This window comes from Anomaloglossus baeobatrachus, chromosome 1, assembly GCF_048569485.1.
Source record: "Anomaloglossus baeobatrachus isolate aAnoBae1 chromosome 1, aAnoBae1.hap1, whole genome shotgun sequence".
NCBI classification, from domain to species: domain Eukaryota; kingdom Metazoa; phylum Chordata; class Amphibia; order Anura; family Aromobatidae; genus Anomaloglossus; species Anomaloglossus baeobatrachus.
Window position 1 is genome coordinate 944757341 of NC_134353.1, and position 15626 is coordinate 944772966.

Sequence of the window (15626 nt, forward strand, 5' to 3'; positions counted from 1 at the left end):
CTGCCTCCATACACCTCAGTGACAGCAGCACTGCCTCCATACACCTCAGTGACAGCAGCACTGCCTCCATACACCTCACTGACAGCAGCACTGCCTCCATACACCTCAGTGACAGCAGCACTGCCTCCATACACCTCACTGACAGCAGCACTGCCTCCATACACCTCAGTGACAGCAGCACTGCCTCCATACACCTCAGTGACAGCAGCACTGCCTCCATACACCTCAGTGACAGCAGCACTGCCTCCATACATCTCAGTGACAGCAGCACTGCCTCCATACAGCTCACTGACAGCAGCACTGCCTCCATACACCTCAGTGACAGCAGCACTGCCTCCATACACCTCAGTGACAGCAGCACTGCCTCCATACACCTCAGTGACAGCAGCACTGCCTCCATACACCTCACTGACAGCAGCACTGCCTCCATACACTTCAGTGACAGCAGCACTGCCTCCATACACCTCACTGACAGCAGCACTGCCTCCATACACCTCAGTGACAGCAGCACTGCCTCCATACACTTCAGTGACAGCAGCACTGCCTCCATACACCTCACTGACAGCAGCACTGCCTCCATACACCTCAGTGACAGCAGCACTGCCTCCATACACCTCAGTGACAGCAGCACTGCCTCCATACACCTCAGTGACAGCAGCACTGCCTCCATACACCTCACTGACAGCAGCACTGCCTCCATACACTTCAGTGACAGCAGCACTGCCTCCATACACCTCACTGACAGCAGCACTGCCTCCATACACCTCAGTGACAGCAGCACTGCCTCCATACACCTCAGTGACAGCAGCACTGCCTCCATACACCTCACTGACAGCAGCACTGCCTCCATACACCTCAGTGACAGCAGCACTGCCTCCATACACCTCAGTGACAGCAGCACTGCCTCCATACACCTCACTGACAGCAGCACTGCCTCCATACACCTCAGTGACAGCAGCACTGCCTCCATACACCTCACTGACAGCAGCACTGCCTCCATACACCTCAGTGACAGCAGCACTGCCTCCATACACCTCAGTGACAGCAGCACTGCCTCCATACACCTCAGTGACAGCAGCACTGCCTCCATACATCTCAGTGACAGCAGCACTGCCTCCATACAGCTCACTGACAGCAGCACTGCCTCCATACACCTCAGTGACAGCAGCACTGCCTCCATACACCTCACTGACAGCAGCACTGCCTCCATACACCTCACTGACAGCAGCACTGCCTCCATACACCTCACTGACAGCAGCACTGCCTCCATACACCTCACTGACAGCAGCACTGCCTCCATACACCTCACTGACAGCAGCACTGCCTCCATACACCTCACTGACAGCAGCACTGCCTCCATACACCTCAGTGACAGCAGCACTGCCTCCATACACCTCAGTGACAGCAGCACTGCCTCCATACACCTCACTGACAGCAGCACTGCCTCCATACACCTCAGTGACAGCAGCACTGCCTCCATACACCTCAGTGACAGCAGCACTGCCTCCATACACCTCACTGATAGCAGCACTGCCTCCATACACCTGAATGACAGCAGCACTGCCTCCATACACCTCACTGATAGCAGCACTGCCTCCATACACCTGAATGACAGCAGCACTGCCTCCCTCCATCTCAATGACAGCCTCTCTGCCTGCCTCCACCTCAGTGACAGCCTCTCTGCCTGCCTCCACCTCAGTGACAGCCTCTCTGCCTCCATATATCTCAGTGGCAGCCTCTCTGCCTGCCTCCACCTCAGTGACAGCCTCTCTGCCTCCATATATCTCAGTGACAGCCTCTCTGCCTCCCTTCACCTCAGTGGCAGCCTCTCTGCCTCCCTCCACCTCAGTGTCAGCCTCCCTCCTCCTCAGTGACAGCCTCCCTCCACCTCAGTGTCAGCCTCCCTCCTCCGTGACAGCCTCCTCCTCAGTGACAGCCTCCCTCCTCCTCAGTGGCAGCCTCCCTCCTCCTCAGTGACAGCCTCCTCCTCAGAGTCAGCCTCCTCCTCAGTATCAGCCTCCCTCCTCCTCAGTGTCAGCCTCCTCCTCAGAGTCAGCCTCCTCCTCAGTGACAGCCTCCTCCTCAGTGACAGCCTCCTCCTCAGTGACAGCCTCCCTCCTCCTCAGTGACAGCCTCCCTCCTCCTCAGTGTCAGCCTCCCTCCTCCTCAGTGACAGCCTCCTCCTCAGTGTCAGCCTCCCTCCTCCTCAGTGTCAGCCTCCCTCCTCCTCAGTGTCAGCCTCCCTCCTCCTCAGTGACAGCCTCCTCCTCAGTGTCAGCCTCCCTCCTCCTCAGTGTCAGCCTCCCTCCTCCTCAGTGTCAGCCTCCCTCCTCCTCAGTGTCAGCCTCCCTCCTCCTCAGTGTCAGCCTCCTCCTCAGTGTCAGCCTCCCTCCTCCTCAGTGTCAGCCTCCCTCCTCCTCAGTGTCAGCCTCCCTCCTCCTCAGTGACAGCCTCCTCCTCAGTGTCAGCCTCCCTCCTCCTCAGTGTCAGCCTCCCTCCTCCTCAGTGTCAGCCTCCCTCCTCCTCAGTGACAGCCTCCCTCCTCCTCAGTGTCAGCCTCCTCCTCAGTGACAGCCTCCTCCTCAGTGACAGCCTCCTCCTCAGTGACAGCCTCCCTCCTCCTCAGTGACAGCCTCCCTCCTCCTCAGTGTCAGCCTCCTCCTCAGTGACAGCCTCCTCCTCAGTGTCAGCCTCCTCCTCAGTGTCAGCCTCCTCCTCAGTGGCAGCCTCCCTCCTCCTCAGTGACAGCCTCCTCCTCAGTGACAGCCTCCTCCTCAGTGTCAGCCTCCTCCTCAGTGTCAGCCTCCCTCTCAGTGTCAGCCTCTGTGCCTGCCTCCACCTCGGTGACGTCACGGCTCCGGTCCCGGGCGGGGGAGGGCATCCTCAGACCTCTCCCCTCTGGAGTAACTTCATCTGGAGTAAGTTGTGGCGAGGCTCAGAAGTGACAGCTCCGGGCAGGAGAGCATGGCAGCCTGACAGCCGCTCCACAATGCCATGGCCGGAGCCCGCTCTGGGGACTGAGGACCTGCTGTCTTCCTGGTGGTCCTGATGAAGCCCCTTCCCTGGATGTGACCCCACAAGTCCCAGCATGTACGCAGAGGAGAACATGACGGCGCCCCCCAATGCCAGCCTGCTGGGGCGCCCCGGGGGCAGCATCGCCCCCACCATCCCCTGTGTCATGTTCATTTTCGGGGTGGTGGGGAACCTGATCGCCATCGTGGTCCTGTGCAAGTCGCGCAAGGAGCAGAAGGAGACGACCTTCTACACGCTGGTGTGCGGGCTGGCGCTGACCGACCTGCTGGGCACCTGCCTGGCCAGCCCGGTCACCATCGCCACCTACGTGCAGAGCCGCTGGCCGGGCGGAGCCGCGCTGTGTGAATACGGATCGTTCATCCTGCTGTTCTTCTCGCTGTCCGGCCTCAGCATCATCTGCGCGATGTCCATCGAGCGATACCTGGCGATCAACCATGCGTATTTCTACAACCACTACGTGGACAAGAAGCTGGCGGCGCTGACCCTGTGCGCGATCTACGCCTCCAACGTGGTGTTCTGCGCGCTGCCGAGCATGGGGCTGGGCCGCTCCACCCGCCACTACCCGGGCACCTGGTGCTTCATCGACTGGCAGAGCAACGTGTCCGCGCACGCCGCCTACTCCTACATGTACGCCGGCTTCAGCTCCTTCCTCATCCTGGTCACCGTGCTGTGCAACGTGCTGGTGTGCGCGGCGCTGATCCGCATGCACCGGCAGTTCGTGCGCAGGACGTCCCTGGGGACCGACGCGCGGATCAGCGACCTCCGGCGGCGGCGGAGCTTCCGGAGGATGGCGGGGGCCGAGATCCAGATGGTGATCGTGCTGATCGCCACCTCAGTGGTGGTCCTGATCTGCTCCATCCCGCTCGTGGTGAGTGTCTGGTGGCAGGCTGTGTGCCCTGTATGATGCCAGTGTCAGTGTGCCCTGTATGATGCGAGTGTATACCGTATAGTGCCGGTGTGTCCCGCATAGTGCCGGTGTGTCCCGTATAGTGCCATTGTGTCCCGTATAGTGCCATTGTGTCCCGTATAGTGCCGGTGTGTCCCGTATAGTGCCGGTGTGTCCCGTATAGTGCCATTGTGTCCCGTATAGTGCCGGTGTGTCCCGTATAGTGCCATTGTGTCCCGTATAGTGCCGGTGTGTCCCGTATAGTGCCATTGTGTCCCGTATAGTGCCATTGTGTCCCGTATAGTGCCAGTGTGTCCCGTATAGTGCCAGTGTGTCCCGTATAGTGCCATTGTGTCCCGTATAGTGCCATTGTGTCCCGTATAGTGCCATTGTGTCCCGTATAGTGCCATTGAGTCCCGTATAGTGCCGGTGTGTCCCGTATAGTGCCGGTGTGTCCCGTATAGTGCCATTGAGTCCCGGATAGTGCCATTGAGTCCCGGATAGTGCCAGTGTGTCCCATATAGTGCCAGTGTGCCCTGTATGATTCCAATGTGCCCTGTATACTGTCAGTGTGTCCTGTATAGTGCCAAAGTGTCTTGTACAGTGCCAGTGTGTCCCATATAATGCCAATGTATCCTGTAAAATGTTATTATGCCTTGTATAATGTCAGTATGCCCTGTGTAATGATGCCAGTGTGCCCTGTGTAATGCCAGTATGCCCTGTATAATGATTCCAGTGAGCCCTGTATAATGATGCCAGTGTGCCCTGTATAGTGCCAGTGTGCCATGTATAGTGCCAGTGTTCCCTGTATAGTACCAGCATCCTCTGCATAATGCCAGTGTGCCACGTATAATGCCAGCGTGCCCTACAAAGTGTCAGTGTGCCGTGATAATGCCAGTGTCTCCTGCATAGTGCCAGTGTCCCCAGGATAGTGCCAGTGTGCCCTGCATAATGCCAATGTGCCCTGTATAATGCCAATGTGCCCCATATAATGTCATTGTCCCCTGCATAATGCCAGTGTCCCCTGCATAATGCCAGTGTCCTCTGCATAGTGCCAGTGTGCCCTGCATAATGCCAATGTGCCCTGTATAGTGCCAGTGTGCTCAGGATAGTGCCAGTGTGCACTACATAATGCCAATGTGCCCTGTATAGTGTAAATATCCCTTGCATAATGCCAGTAAGCTCTGTATAGTGCCAATGTGCCATGTATAATGCCAGTGTGCCGTGCATAGTGCCAGAATGTCATGTATAATGCCAGCGTGCCCTGAAGAGTGCCAGCATACCATAAAGAATGCCAGTGTGCCCTGTATAATGCCAGTGTACCATATGTAATGCCAGTGTGCTCAGGAAACTGTCAGTGTGCCCTGTATATTGTCAGAGTGTCCTGTATAACGTCAGTGTGCCCAGGATAGTGCCAGTGTGCCTTGTATAATGCTAGTATGCTCTGTATTGGGCCAGCGTGCCCTGCATAATGGCAGTGTGCCCGGTAATAGTACTCGTGTACACAGTATTAATGCCAGTGTATCCGGACTGCGGAGATGCCCCTGTGCCTGTACTGATACAAGAGTCTGCAGATATGCCCCTGTGCCTGTACTGATACAAGAGTCTGCAGAGATGCCCCTGTGCCTGCAGAGATGCCCCTGTGCCTGTACTGATACAAGAGCCTGCAGAGATGCCCCTGTGCCTGTACTGATACAAGAGTCTGCAGAGATGCCCCTGTGCCTGCAGAGATGCCCCTGTGCCTGCAGAGATGCCCCTGTGCCTGCAGAGATGCCCCTGTGCCTGTACTGATACAAGAGTCTGCAGAGATGCCCCTGTGCCTGCAGAGATGCCCCTGTGCCTGTACTGATACAAGAGTCTGCAGAGATGCCCCTGTGCCTGTACTGATACAAGAGTCTGCAGAGATGCCCCTGTGCCTGCAGAGATGCCCTTGTGCCTGCAGAGATGCCCCTGTGCCTGCAGAGATGCCCCTGTGCCTGCAGAGATGCCCCTGTGCCTGCAGAGATGCCCTTGTGCCTGCAGAGATGCCCCTGTGCCTGCAGAGATGCCCCTGTGCCTGCAGAGATGCCCCTGTGCCTGCAGTAACCCCTGTGTGCCCAGCAGTATTGCTCCCGGCAGCAGGGATTCTCCCTCACAGCGGACCCTTCTGTTCTTCTGTTATAGTTTTTCCTTGTTTCTTCTCGCGGTTCCTTCCTCTTCCTCGCTCACACTGGAGCTTATTGTTCTTTCTCTCCATTATTTGCTCTTCTTTCTCCACATTCTTCCTCCTGTTCTTCCTCCCTGGCACTGGATCGTTCTGTTCTTCCTCCATTGTCTGCTTCTGTTCTGTACTTTGTATCCTTTCATTCCTCAGGTTGGATCTTTCTATTCTTTGTCCTGCAGGTTCTCTCTTTCTGTTCTTTCCTCTCCTCCCTCACACTGGATCCTTCTGTTCTTTCTTACATTGTCTCATGTGTCTCTTTATATTTGCACTTCGGATTTTTCTGTTCTCTTCTGAATCTTTTCATCATTTCCTCTCCTTTTCTCTTTATCCATCACCTTGTTTCTTTCTCTCCTTCCCTCGCTTTGTTTCTTTCTCTCCTTCCCTCGCTTTGTTTCTTTCTCTCCTTCCCTCGCTTTGCTTCTTTCTCTCCTTCCGTCACTTTGTTTCTTTCTCTCCTTCCCTCGCTTTGTTTCTTTCTCTCCTTCCCTCACTTTGTTTCTTTCTCTCCTTTTCTCATGTTGTATCTTTCTCTCCTTCCGTCACCTTGTTTCTTTCTCTCCGTCCGTCGCTTTGTTTTTTTCTCTCCTTCCCTCGCTTTGCTTCTTTCTCTCCTTCCCTCGCTTTGCTTCTTTCTCTCCTTCCCTCACTTTGTTTCTTTCTCTCCTTTTCTCATGTTGTTTCTTTCTCTCCTTCCCTCGCTTTGTTTCTTTCTCTCCTTCCCTCGCTTTGCTTCTTTCTCTCCTTCCCTCGCTTTGCTTCTTTCTCTCCTTCCCTCACTTTGTTTCTTTCTCTCCTTTTCTCATGTTGTTTCTTTCTCTCCTTCCCTCGCTTTGTTTCTTTCTCTCCTTCCCTCGCTTTGCTTCTTTCTCTCCTTTTCTCATGTTTTTTTCTCTCCTTCCCTCGCTTTGCTTCTTTCTCTCCTTCCCTCGCTTTGCTTCTTTCTCTCCTTCCCTCGCTTTGTTTCTTTCTCTCCTTCCCTCGCTTTGTTTCTTTCTCTCCTTCCCTCGCTTTGCTTCTTTCTCTCCTTTTCTCATGTTGTTTCTTTCTCTCCTTCCCTCGCTTTGTTTCTTTCTCTCCTTCCCTCGCTTTGCTTCTTTCTCTCCTTTTCTCATGTTGTTTTTTTCTCTCCTTCCCTCGCTTTGCTTCTTTCTCTCCTTCCCTCGCTTTGTTTCTTTCTCTCCTTCCCTCGCTTTGCTTCTTTCTCTCCTTTTCTCATGTTGTTTTTTTCTCTCCTTCCCTCGCTTTGCTTCTTTCTCTCCTTCCCTCGCTTTGCTTCTTTCTCTCCTTCCCTCGCTTTGCTTCTTTCTCTCCTTCCCTCACTTTGTTTCTTTCTCTCCTTTTCTCATGTTGATTCTTTCTCTCCTTCCCTCGCTTTGCTTCTTTCTCTCCTTCCCTCGCTTTGCTTCTTTCTCTCCTTCCCTCGCTTTGCTTCTTTCTCTCCTTCCCTCGCTTTGTTTCTTTCTCTCCTTCCCTCGCTTTGCTTCTTTCCCTCCTTCCCTCGCTTTGTTTCTTTCTCTCCTTCCCTCGCTTTGCTTCTTTCTCTCCTTCCCTCGCTTTGCTTCTTTCTCTCCTTCCCTCGCTTTGTTTCTTTCTCTCCTTCCCTCGCTTTGCTTCTTTCTCTCCTTCCCTCGCTTTGCTTCTTTCCCTCCTTCCCTCGCTTTGCTTCTTTCTCTCCTTCCCTCGCTTTGTTTCTTTCCCTCCTTCCGTCTCTGTTTCTTTCTCTCCTTCCCTCGCTTTGCTTCTTTCCCTCCTTCCCTCGCTTTGCTTCTTTCCCTCCTTCCCTCGCTTTGTTTCTTTCTCTCCTTCCCTCGCTTTGCTTCTTTCTCTCCTTCCCTCGCTTTGCTTCTTTCTCTCCTTCCCTCGCTTTGTTTCTTTCTCTCCTTCCCTCGCTTTGCTTCTTTCTCTCCTTCCCTCGCTTTGCTTCTTTCCCTCCTTCCCTCACTTTGTTTCTTTCTCTCCTTCCCTCGCTTTGCTTCTTTCTCTCCTTCCCTCGCTTTGCTTCTTTCCCTCCTTCCCTCGCTTTGCTTCTTTCTCTCCTTCCCTTTCTTTGTTTCTTTCTCTCCTTCCCTCGCTTTGCTTCTTTCTCTCCTTCCCTCGCTTTGCTTCTTTCTCTCCTTCCCTCTCTTTGCTTCTTTCTCTCCTTCCCTCGCTTTGCTTCTTTCCCTCCGTCCCTCGCTTTGCTTCTTTCCCTCCTTCCCTCGCTTTGTTTCTTTCTCTCCTTCCCTCGCTTTGCTTCTTTCTCTCCTTCCGTCACTTTGTTTCTTTCTCTCCTTCCCTCGCTTTGTTTCTTTCTCTCCTTCCCTCGCTTTGCTTCTTTCTCTCCTTCCCTCGCTTTGCTTCTTTCTCTCCTTCCCTCGCTTTGTTTCTTTCTCTCCTTCCCTCGCTTTGCTTCTTTCTCTCCTTCCCTCGCTTTGTTTCTTTCTCTCCTTCCCTCGCTTTGCTTCTTTCTCTCCTTCCCTCGCTTTGTTTCTTTCTCTCCTTCCCTCGCTTTGCTTCTTTCTCTCCTTCCCTCGCTTTGTTTCTTTCTCTCCTTCCCTTTCTTTGCTTCTTTCTCTCCTTCCCTCGCTTTGCTTCTTTCTCTCCTTCCCTCGCTTTGCTTCTTTCTCTCCTTCACTCGCTTTGTTTCTTTCTCTCCTTCCCTCGCTTTGTTTCTTTTTCTCCTTCCTTCGCTTTGCTTCTTTCTCTCCTTTTCTCATGTTGTTTCTTTCTCTCCTTCCCTCGCTTTGTTTCTTTCTCTCCTTCCCTCGCTTTGCTTCTTTCTCTCCTTTTCTCATGTTGTTTCTTTCTCTCCTTCCCTCGCTTTGTTTCTTTCTCTCCTTCCCTCGCTTTGCTTCTTTCTCTCCTTTTCTCATGTTGTTTCTTTCTCTCCTTCCCTCGCTTTGTTTCTTTCTCTCCTTCCCTCGCTTTGCTTCTTTCTCTCCTTTTCTCATGTTGTTTTTTTCTCTCCTTCCCTCGCTTTGCTTCTTTCTCTCCTTCCCTCGCTTTGCTTCTTTCTCTCCTTCCCTCGCTTTGTTTCTTTCCCTCCTTCCCTCGCTTTGTTTCTTTCTCTCCTTCCGTCTCTGTTTCTTTCTCTCCTTCCCTCTCTTTGTTTCTTTCTCTCCTTCCCTCTCTTTGCTTCTTTCTCTCCTTCCCTTTCTTTGTTTCTTTCTCTCCTTCCCTTGCTTTGTTTCTTTCCCTCCTTCCCTCACTTTGTATCATTCTGTTTCTGCTCCTTCCTTTTTCTGGCTTTTCCTCTACCTGTGATATACTTGTCCGTATCTATTGACGGTCCATTCGGAGACGTTTCCTGCTCTTTGTGCAGAGGCTTCTATGGGGCAGTTTATCCTTTCAGCATTATGTGGCAGTTTTATTCCCTTTTTTACACTCTATATTTGATCCGTTGCTCGGTTCCATACATTTGTAATTGTAACGAGTGTCGATCTGCAGGAATAGATCTGGATCTTGGGTTCACCTGCGGGGAATCCTTTAACCCTTTGCTACCAGGAGACTTTCCAGGATGGTCCCCGTCGTTATGATTCGGGGTCTATATCCATTCGTCGTTCCTCGCAGGTTTTCGCGGCTTCTTTTTTACATTTTTATGTCCTGACTGTTTCTATAACTTGTGTGAAGATGAACGGCGGCAGAGATGTGCCCCGAGGAGAGTGCAGCACTACAAGTCCCAGCATGCCCCGGCAGGCTCAGCTTGATTTCACCCTCCTATAAGATTCTGGCAGCCGTCACCCCCGGGATTTATAGACTACAAGTCCCAGCAGAACTGTCCATAAGGCCTCAGCATTATAATGGGGCGGCAGGGTCAGGTGTGCAGTGTCGTAATGAGACTGATTTTCCATTCAGGACTCCAGGAAAGCTGGGTGACAATACCTTTATGACTTCCACCATTCTGAGAACTCCACAAATCTTCACCTAGGCTACAGTTCACACTACATCCCTAAAAACGTCACCGGATCGGTCATCACCTCGCTGAGCCGACCGCCGGGGTCAGAGAAGGTTCACACTGAAGTCTGCGGCATCTGGTGGTGACTCGTCCTCGTGAGGCTCATCAGGACAAAGTCAGGGATTTCTTCTTATGTTCCAAATCCCACAGCACAGAATAGTGAAAGGTCACGATTCAATTATTCTTACTAGACAGCGCCACCGTTGTCCTCAGGCTCTGTCGGGTATTGCAACCCAGCCCCATTGAAGGGACAGGAATGGTGGTGGATTTGGGGCTACATCTGTGCACAAACTTTTTTTTTTTTCAGAGTTGCAAAAACACAGTTGTGGCGGCCACATTGCTGCACATTGTGCCCCCGACGCGCGTTTCGGCGGTCACTGAGTAAATGAAGGCAAAAAAGACGGGGGTGGGGGAGAGGAGGGGCACAAAGTCACATCAGACTTTTGAAGCTTTTTGTGACTTTCAAAAGTTGATGGGATCTGACCGGAAATTTCTTGGATAATGATGGAAATGCTGTGTCCCAGTGTGAACTGAGATGAGTGGATGATGAGGGTTATCCGGGGAGGATGGGGGGGTAAGTCAGACTGGCTTCTCCTGTTGACGAAGGGCAATAACCAGTTTGGAATGGATTTCCTCGTCCTGCCGGTTCCTCAGCGCCAGGAGGGGGCAGGGAAGCTGGGACACCGCCAAAACAGAAGGAGGAAAGGAAGCCACTACCAGTATACGCGAGCCTCCTGCAACCAGGACGGGCTTAAAGGGCTTCTCCACTTCAGCAGTGATCAGTCGTGATCGGTGGGACAGTGTTCAGCTTTCCTGCGCTGCCCCTAGAGGACACATTAAGTATTACACATTCCTATTAATGGGTTGCAGGACGGGAGCGACGCACGTTTTTGCCGCACTCCAGAATTCCCCTTGGCACAGCGCAGAACTTTCCAGTAGTCGTTTCATCCATTATTACTAATTATTCTTAGCTCTGATATTAATAGTCCTGATTGTAAATGGCCGAGGGGCTGAGATCGCTCGTTTCCTCCAGAACGCCGGTGTAATGTCATCCAGGCGGTCGGCACAATGCGCTCATTCATCCTATGTGTGTCTGGTTGTGTGTGCGCCATTGTTACGTGATTGCTCGTTCACCACGGAGCGCCGTCCTGTGCCAATGTCTGTGTATTTCCCCGGGCCGGTGCCAGGCCCTGCCCCGTCCCACACACACGGCGCGTAATCCGGTGACCTTATTATAATGGGGCGTGGGGCAAAAAAAAAAAACGAAAACAGAAAGGTCAAGAATACAATGAAATTGGCACCGGGGGAAGCCGATGGCGGCGGCTCATTTGGAGCCTCACCGGGGCGTCGCGGGAGGACCCGGAGGATGAGTCACGGCAGCATTTTTTGCCGTTGAGTCTTAAAGGCTGTAAAATGTTTAGGAGCCATGACAACAATAAGTGCAAAAGTGTGAGCGTCCGCCACGCCGGCCATTACTGCCGGAAAGCCTCTGACCCTGCTCTGGTTTCTGTGCCGTAATTATGGCGCCCGACACTAAGTCTAATTATCACCGGAGTTACTAAGAGCCGCTAACGATGGGGTCTACAGGTCGGGCGGCTCCGGTCAGTGACCCCCTCCGTGCCCAAAATATTCAGCCGTGACCAAGGACGGGAACACCCGTCTATCTGCTCCCGTAGAGCATTATAGGGGGGCGTCTACCGGAGGGATCTACCTAGTGCCAGAACGGGGGCAACGCAACCTAAGTGGTGTCTGCTGTGGCACAACGGGTTGTCCTGGCACAATGAGCAGTCGCGCACAACGGGTAGGCGTCCATAAGGGGTCATTCGTGGCAGAACGGGCAGTCTTTGTTCTATGGGCAGTCATGGCACAAAGGGTTGTCGTGCACAATGGGCAGTTATACACAATGAGCGGTTGTGGCACAAAGGGTAGTTATGGTACAACGGGCAGTCGTGGCACAATGGGCAGTGGTGCATAAGGGACATTCGTGGCAGAAATGTCAATCCTTGCACAACGGGCAGTCCTTCGCACACTGGGTAGTTATGCACAACAGGCAGGTGCCCAATGACTAGCTATGGTACAACAGGCAGGTGCCCAATGGGTAGTCGTGGCACAACGGGAGCCGTGCAGAACGGGCAGTGGTGGCCACCGTTTAATGCTACCTACAGGCCCAGGAGAGGCTTTCCCTGCCTGGAATTGAGAGACGTGGAACCCATGGCGGTCACCGGCCTCATAGACTGAACTAGAGATGAGCAGATCGAGTGGCGGGACCCCTGGCGGTTTTCCGTGGCTGCTCCCACCTGACGGCATCCGCGGCCCCTTTTCAGATTAGTCGGCCGGACACAACGTCATCAGGTCCTGAGATAAATATGGAGGTATCGGGAATATCACAACATCAGATTTTCCTGATGACTCTTCTAATCTTCCCTCATATCTGCCATTAGTGGCAATGATCCCTGAGGTCACTGACCCTGCAGCTGCTCACATGGACGTTGACCCCGCGGCCCCCCCAGCCCCACCCCCCCGGCACGGTGGTATCTTGGTGATCAGCCCTTTGGCCTATACAGGACAGACCAGATCTGGTCAGGACAATCAGGTTGGATTAGTAGAAATGTCAGGAGTGACCGACCTGCTGCACTTGACCGGATCACAGAGCTAAAAATAGAGCCGCGGGGGTCATCAGATCGCGTGGGGGGGGGGGGGGGGTCACCAGAGCTGCGGGGGTCACCAGAGCTGTGGGCGACATCAGGTCATGAAATACTGTATATAATCTGCAGATGTAGCAGAGCTAAGTGTGTCATATACTGTATGTGATCTGCAGATGTAGCAGAGCTGAGTGTGTCATATACTGTATATAATCTGCAGATGTAGCAGAGCTGAGTGTGACATATACTGTATATGATCTGCAGATGTAGCAGAGCTGAGTGTGTCATATACTGTATGTGATCTGCAGATGTAGCAGAGCTGAGTGTGTCATATACTGTATATAATCTGCAGATGTAGCAGAGCTGAGGGTGTCATGTACTGTATATGATCTGCAGATGTAGCAGAGCTGAGTGTGTCATATACTGTATATAATCTGCAGATGTAGCAGAGCTGAGTGTGTCATATACTGTATATAATCTGCAGATGTAGCAGAGCTGAGTGTGTCATATACTGTATATGATCTGCAGATGTAGCAGAGCTGAGTGTGTCATATACTGTATGTGATCTGCAGATGTAGCAGAGCTGAGTGTGTCATATACTGTATATAATCTGCAGATGTAGCAGAGCTGAGGGTGTCATGTACTGTATATGATCTGCAGATGTAGCAGAGCTGAGTGTGTCATATACTGTATATAATCTGCAGATGTAGCAGAGCTGAGTGTGTCATATACTGTATATGATCTGCAGATGTAGCAGAGCTGAGTGTGACATATACTGTATATGATCTGCAGATGTAGCAGAGCTGAGTGTGTCATATACTGTATATAATCTGCAGATGTAGTAGAGCTGAGTGTGACATATACTGTATATAATCTGCAGATGTAGCAGAGCTAAGTGTGTCATATACTGTATGTGATCTGGAGATGTAGCAGAGCTGTGTGTGTCATATACTGTATGTGATCTGCAGATGTAGCAGAACTGAGTGTGTCATATACTGTATATAATCTGCAGATGTAGCAGAGCTGAGTGTGTCATATACTGTATATAATCTGCAGATGTAGCAGAGCTAAGTGTAACATGTACTGTATATAATCTGCAGATGTAGCAGAGCTAAGTGTAACATGTACTGTATATAATCTGCAGATGTAGCAGAGCTGAGTGTGTCATATACTGTATGTAATCTGCAGATGTAGCAGAGCTGAGTGTGTCATATACTGTATATAATCTGCAGATGTAGCAGAGCTAAGTGTAACATGTACTGTATATAATCTGCAGATGTAGCAGAGCTGAGTGTGTCATATACTGTATATAATCTGCAGATGTAGCAGAGCTGAGTGTGTCATATACTGTATATGATCTGCAGATGTAGCAGAGCTGAGTGTGTCATATACTGTATATGATCTGCAGATGTAGCAGAGCTGAGTGTGTCATATACTGTATATATAATCTGCAGATGTAGCAGAGCTGAGTGTGACATATACTGTATGTGATCTGCAGATGTAGCAGAACTGAGTGTGTCATATACTGTATATAATCTGCAGATGTAGCAGAGCTGAGTGTGTCATATACTGTATATAATCTGCAGATGTAGCAGAGCTAAGTGTAACATGTACTGTATATAATCTGCAGATGTAGCAGAGCTAAGTGTAACATGTACTGTATATAATCTGCAGATGTAGCAGAGCTGAGTGTGTCATATACTGTATGTAATCTGCAGATGTAGCAGAGCTGAGTGTGTCATATACTGTATATAATCTGCAGATGTAGCAGAGCTAAGTGTAACATGTACTGTATATAATCTGCAGATGTAGCAGAGCTGAGTGTGTCATATACTGTATATAATCTGCAGATGTAGCAGAGCTGAGTGTGTCATATACTGTATATGATCTGCAGATGTAGCAGAGCTGAGTGTGTCATATACTGTATATGATCTGCAGATGTAGCAGAGCTGTGTGTGTCATATACTGGTATGTGATCTGCAGATGTAGCAGAACTGAGTGTGTCATATACTGTATATAATCTGCAGATGTAGCAGAGCTGAGTGTGTCATATACTGTATATAATCTGCAGATGTAGCAGAGCTAAGTGTAACATGTACTGTATATAATCTGCAGATGTAGCAGAGCTAAGTGTAACATGTACTGTATATAATCTGCAGATGTAGCAGAGCTGAGTGTGTCATATACTGTATGTAATCTGCAGATGTAGCAGAGCTGAGTGTGTCATATACTGTATATAATCTGCAGATGTAGCAGAGCTAAGTGTAACATGTACTGTATATAATCTGCAGATGTAGCAGAGCTGAGTGTCATATACTGTATATAATCTGCAGATGTAGCAGAGCTGAGTGTGTCATATACTGTATATGATCTGCAGATGTAGCAGAGCTGAGTGTGTCATATACTGTATATGATCTGCAGATGTAGCAGAGCTGAGTGTGTCATATACTGTATATATAATCTGCAGATGTAGCAGAGCTGAGTGTGACATATACTGTATGTGATCTGCAGATGTAGCAGAACTGAGTGTGTCATATACTGTATATAATCTGCAGATGTAGCAGAGCTGAGTGTGTCATATACTGTATATAATCTGCAGATGTAGCAGAGCTAAGTGTAACATGTACTGTATATAATCTGCAGATGTAGCAGAGCTAAGTGTAACATGTACTGTATATAATCTGCAGATGTAGCAGAGCTGAGTGTGTCATATACTGTATGTAATCTGCAGATGTAGCAGAGCTGAGTGTGTCATATACTGTATATAATCTGCAGATGTAGCAGAGCTAAGTGTAACATGTACTGTATATAATCTGCAGATGTAGCAGAGCTGAGTGTGTCATATACTGTATATAATCTGCAGATGTAGCAGAGCTGAGTGTGTCATATACTGTATATGATCTGCAGATGTAGCAGAGCTGAGTGTGT

General features: G+C 50.8%; 1 protein-coding gene across 1 annotated transcript in view; it reads left to right on the top strand.

Annotated features, from left to right (window-relative positions):
* Positions 1–2924: 2924 nt before the first annotated feature.
* PTGER4 (prostaglandin E receptor 4) overlaps positions 2925–15626 on the top strand; it is a 16115-nt gene continuing 3413 nt past the window's right edge. Inside the window, exon 1 of the mRNA XM_075328782.1 lies at positions 2925–3901. Coding sequence (XP_075184897.1) covers positions 3089–3901 — 813 coding nt within the window. The 5' untranslated portion in view covers positions 2925–3088. The remainder of the gene's footprint in view (positions 3902–15626) is intronic.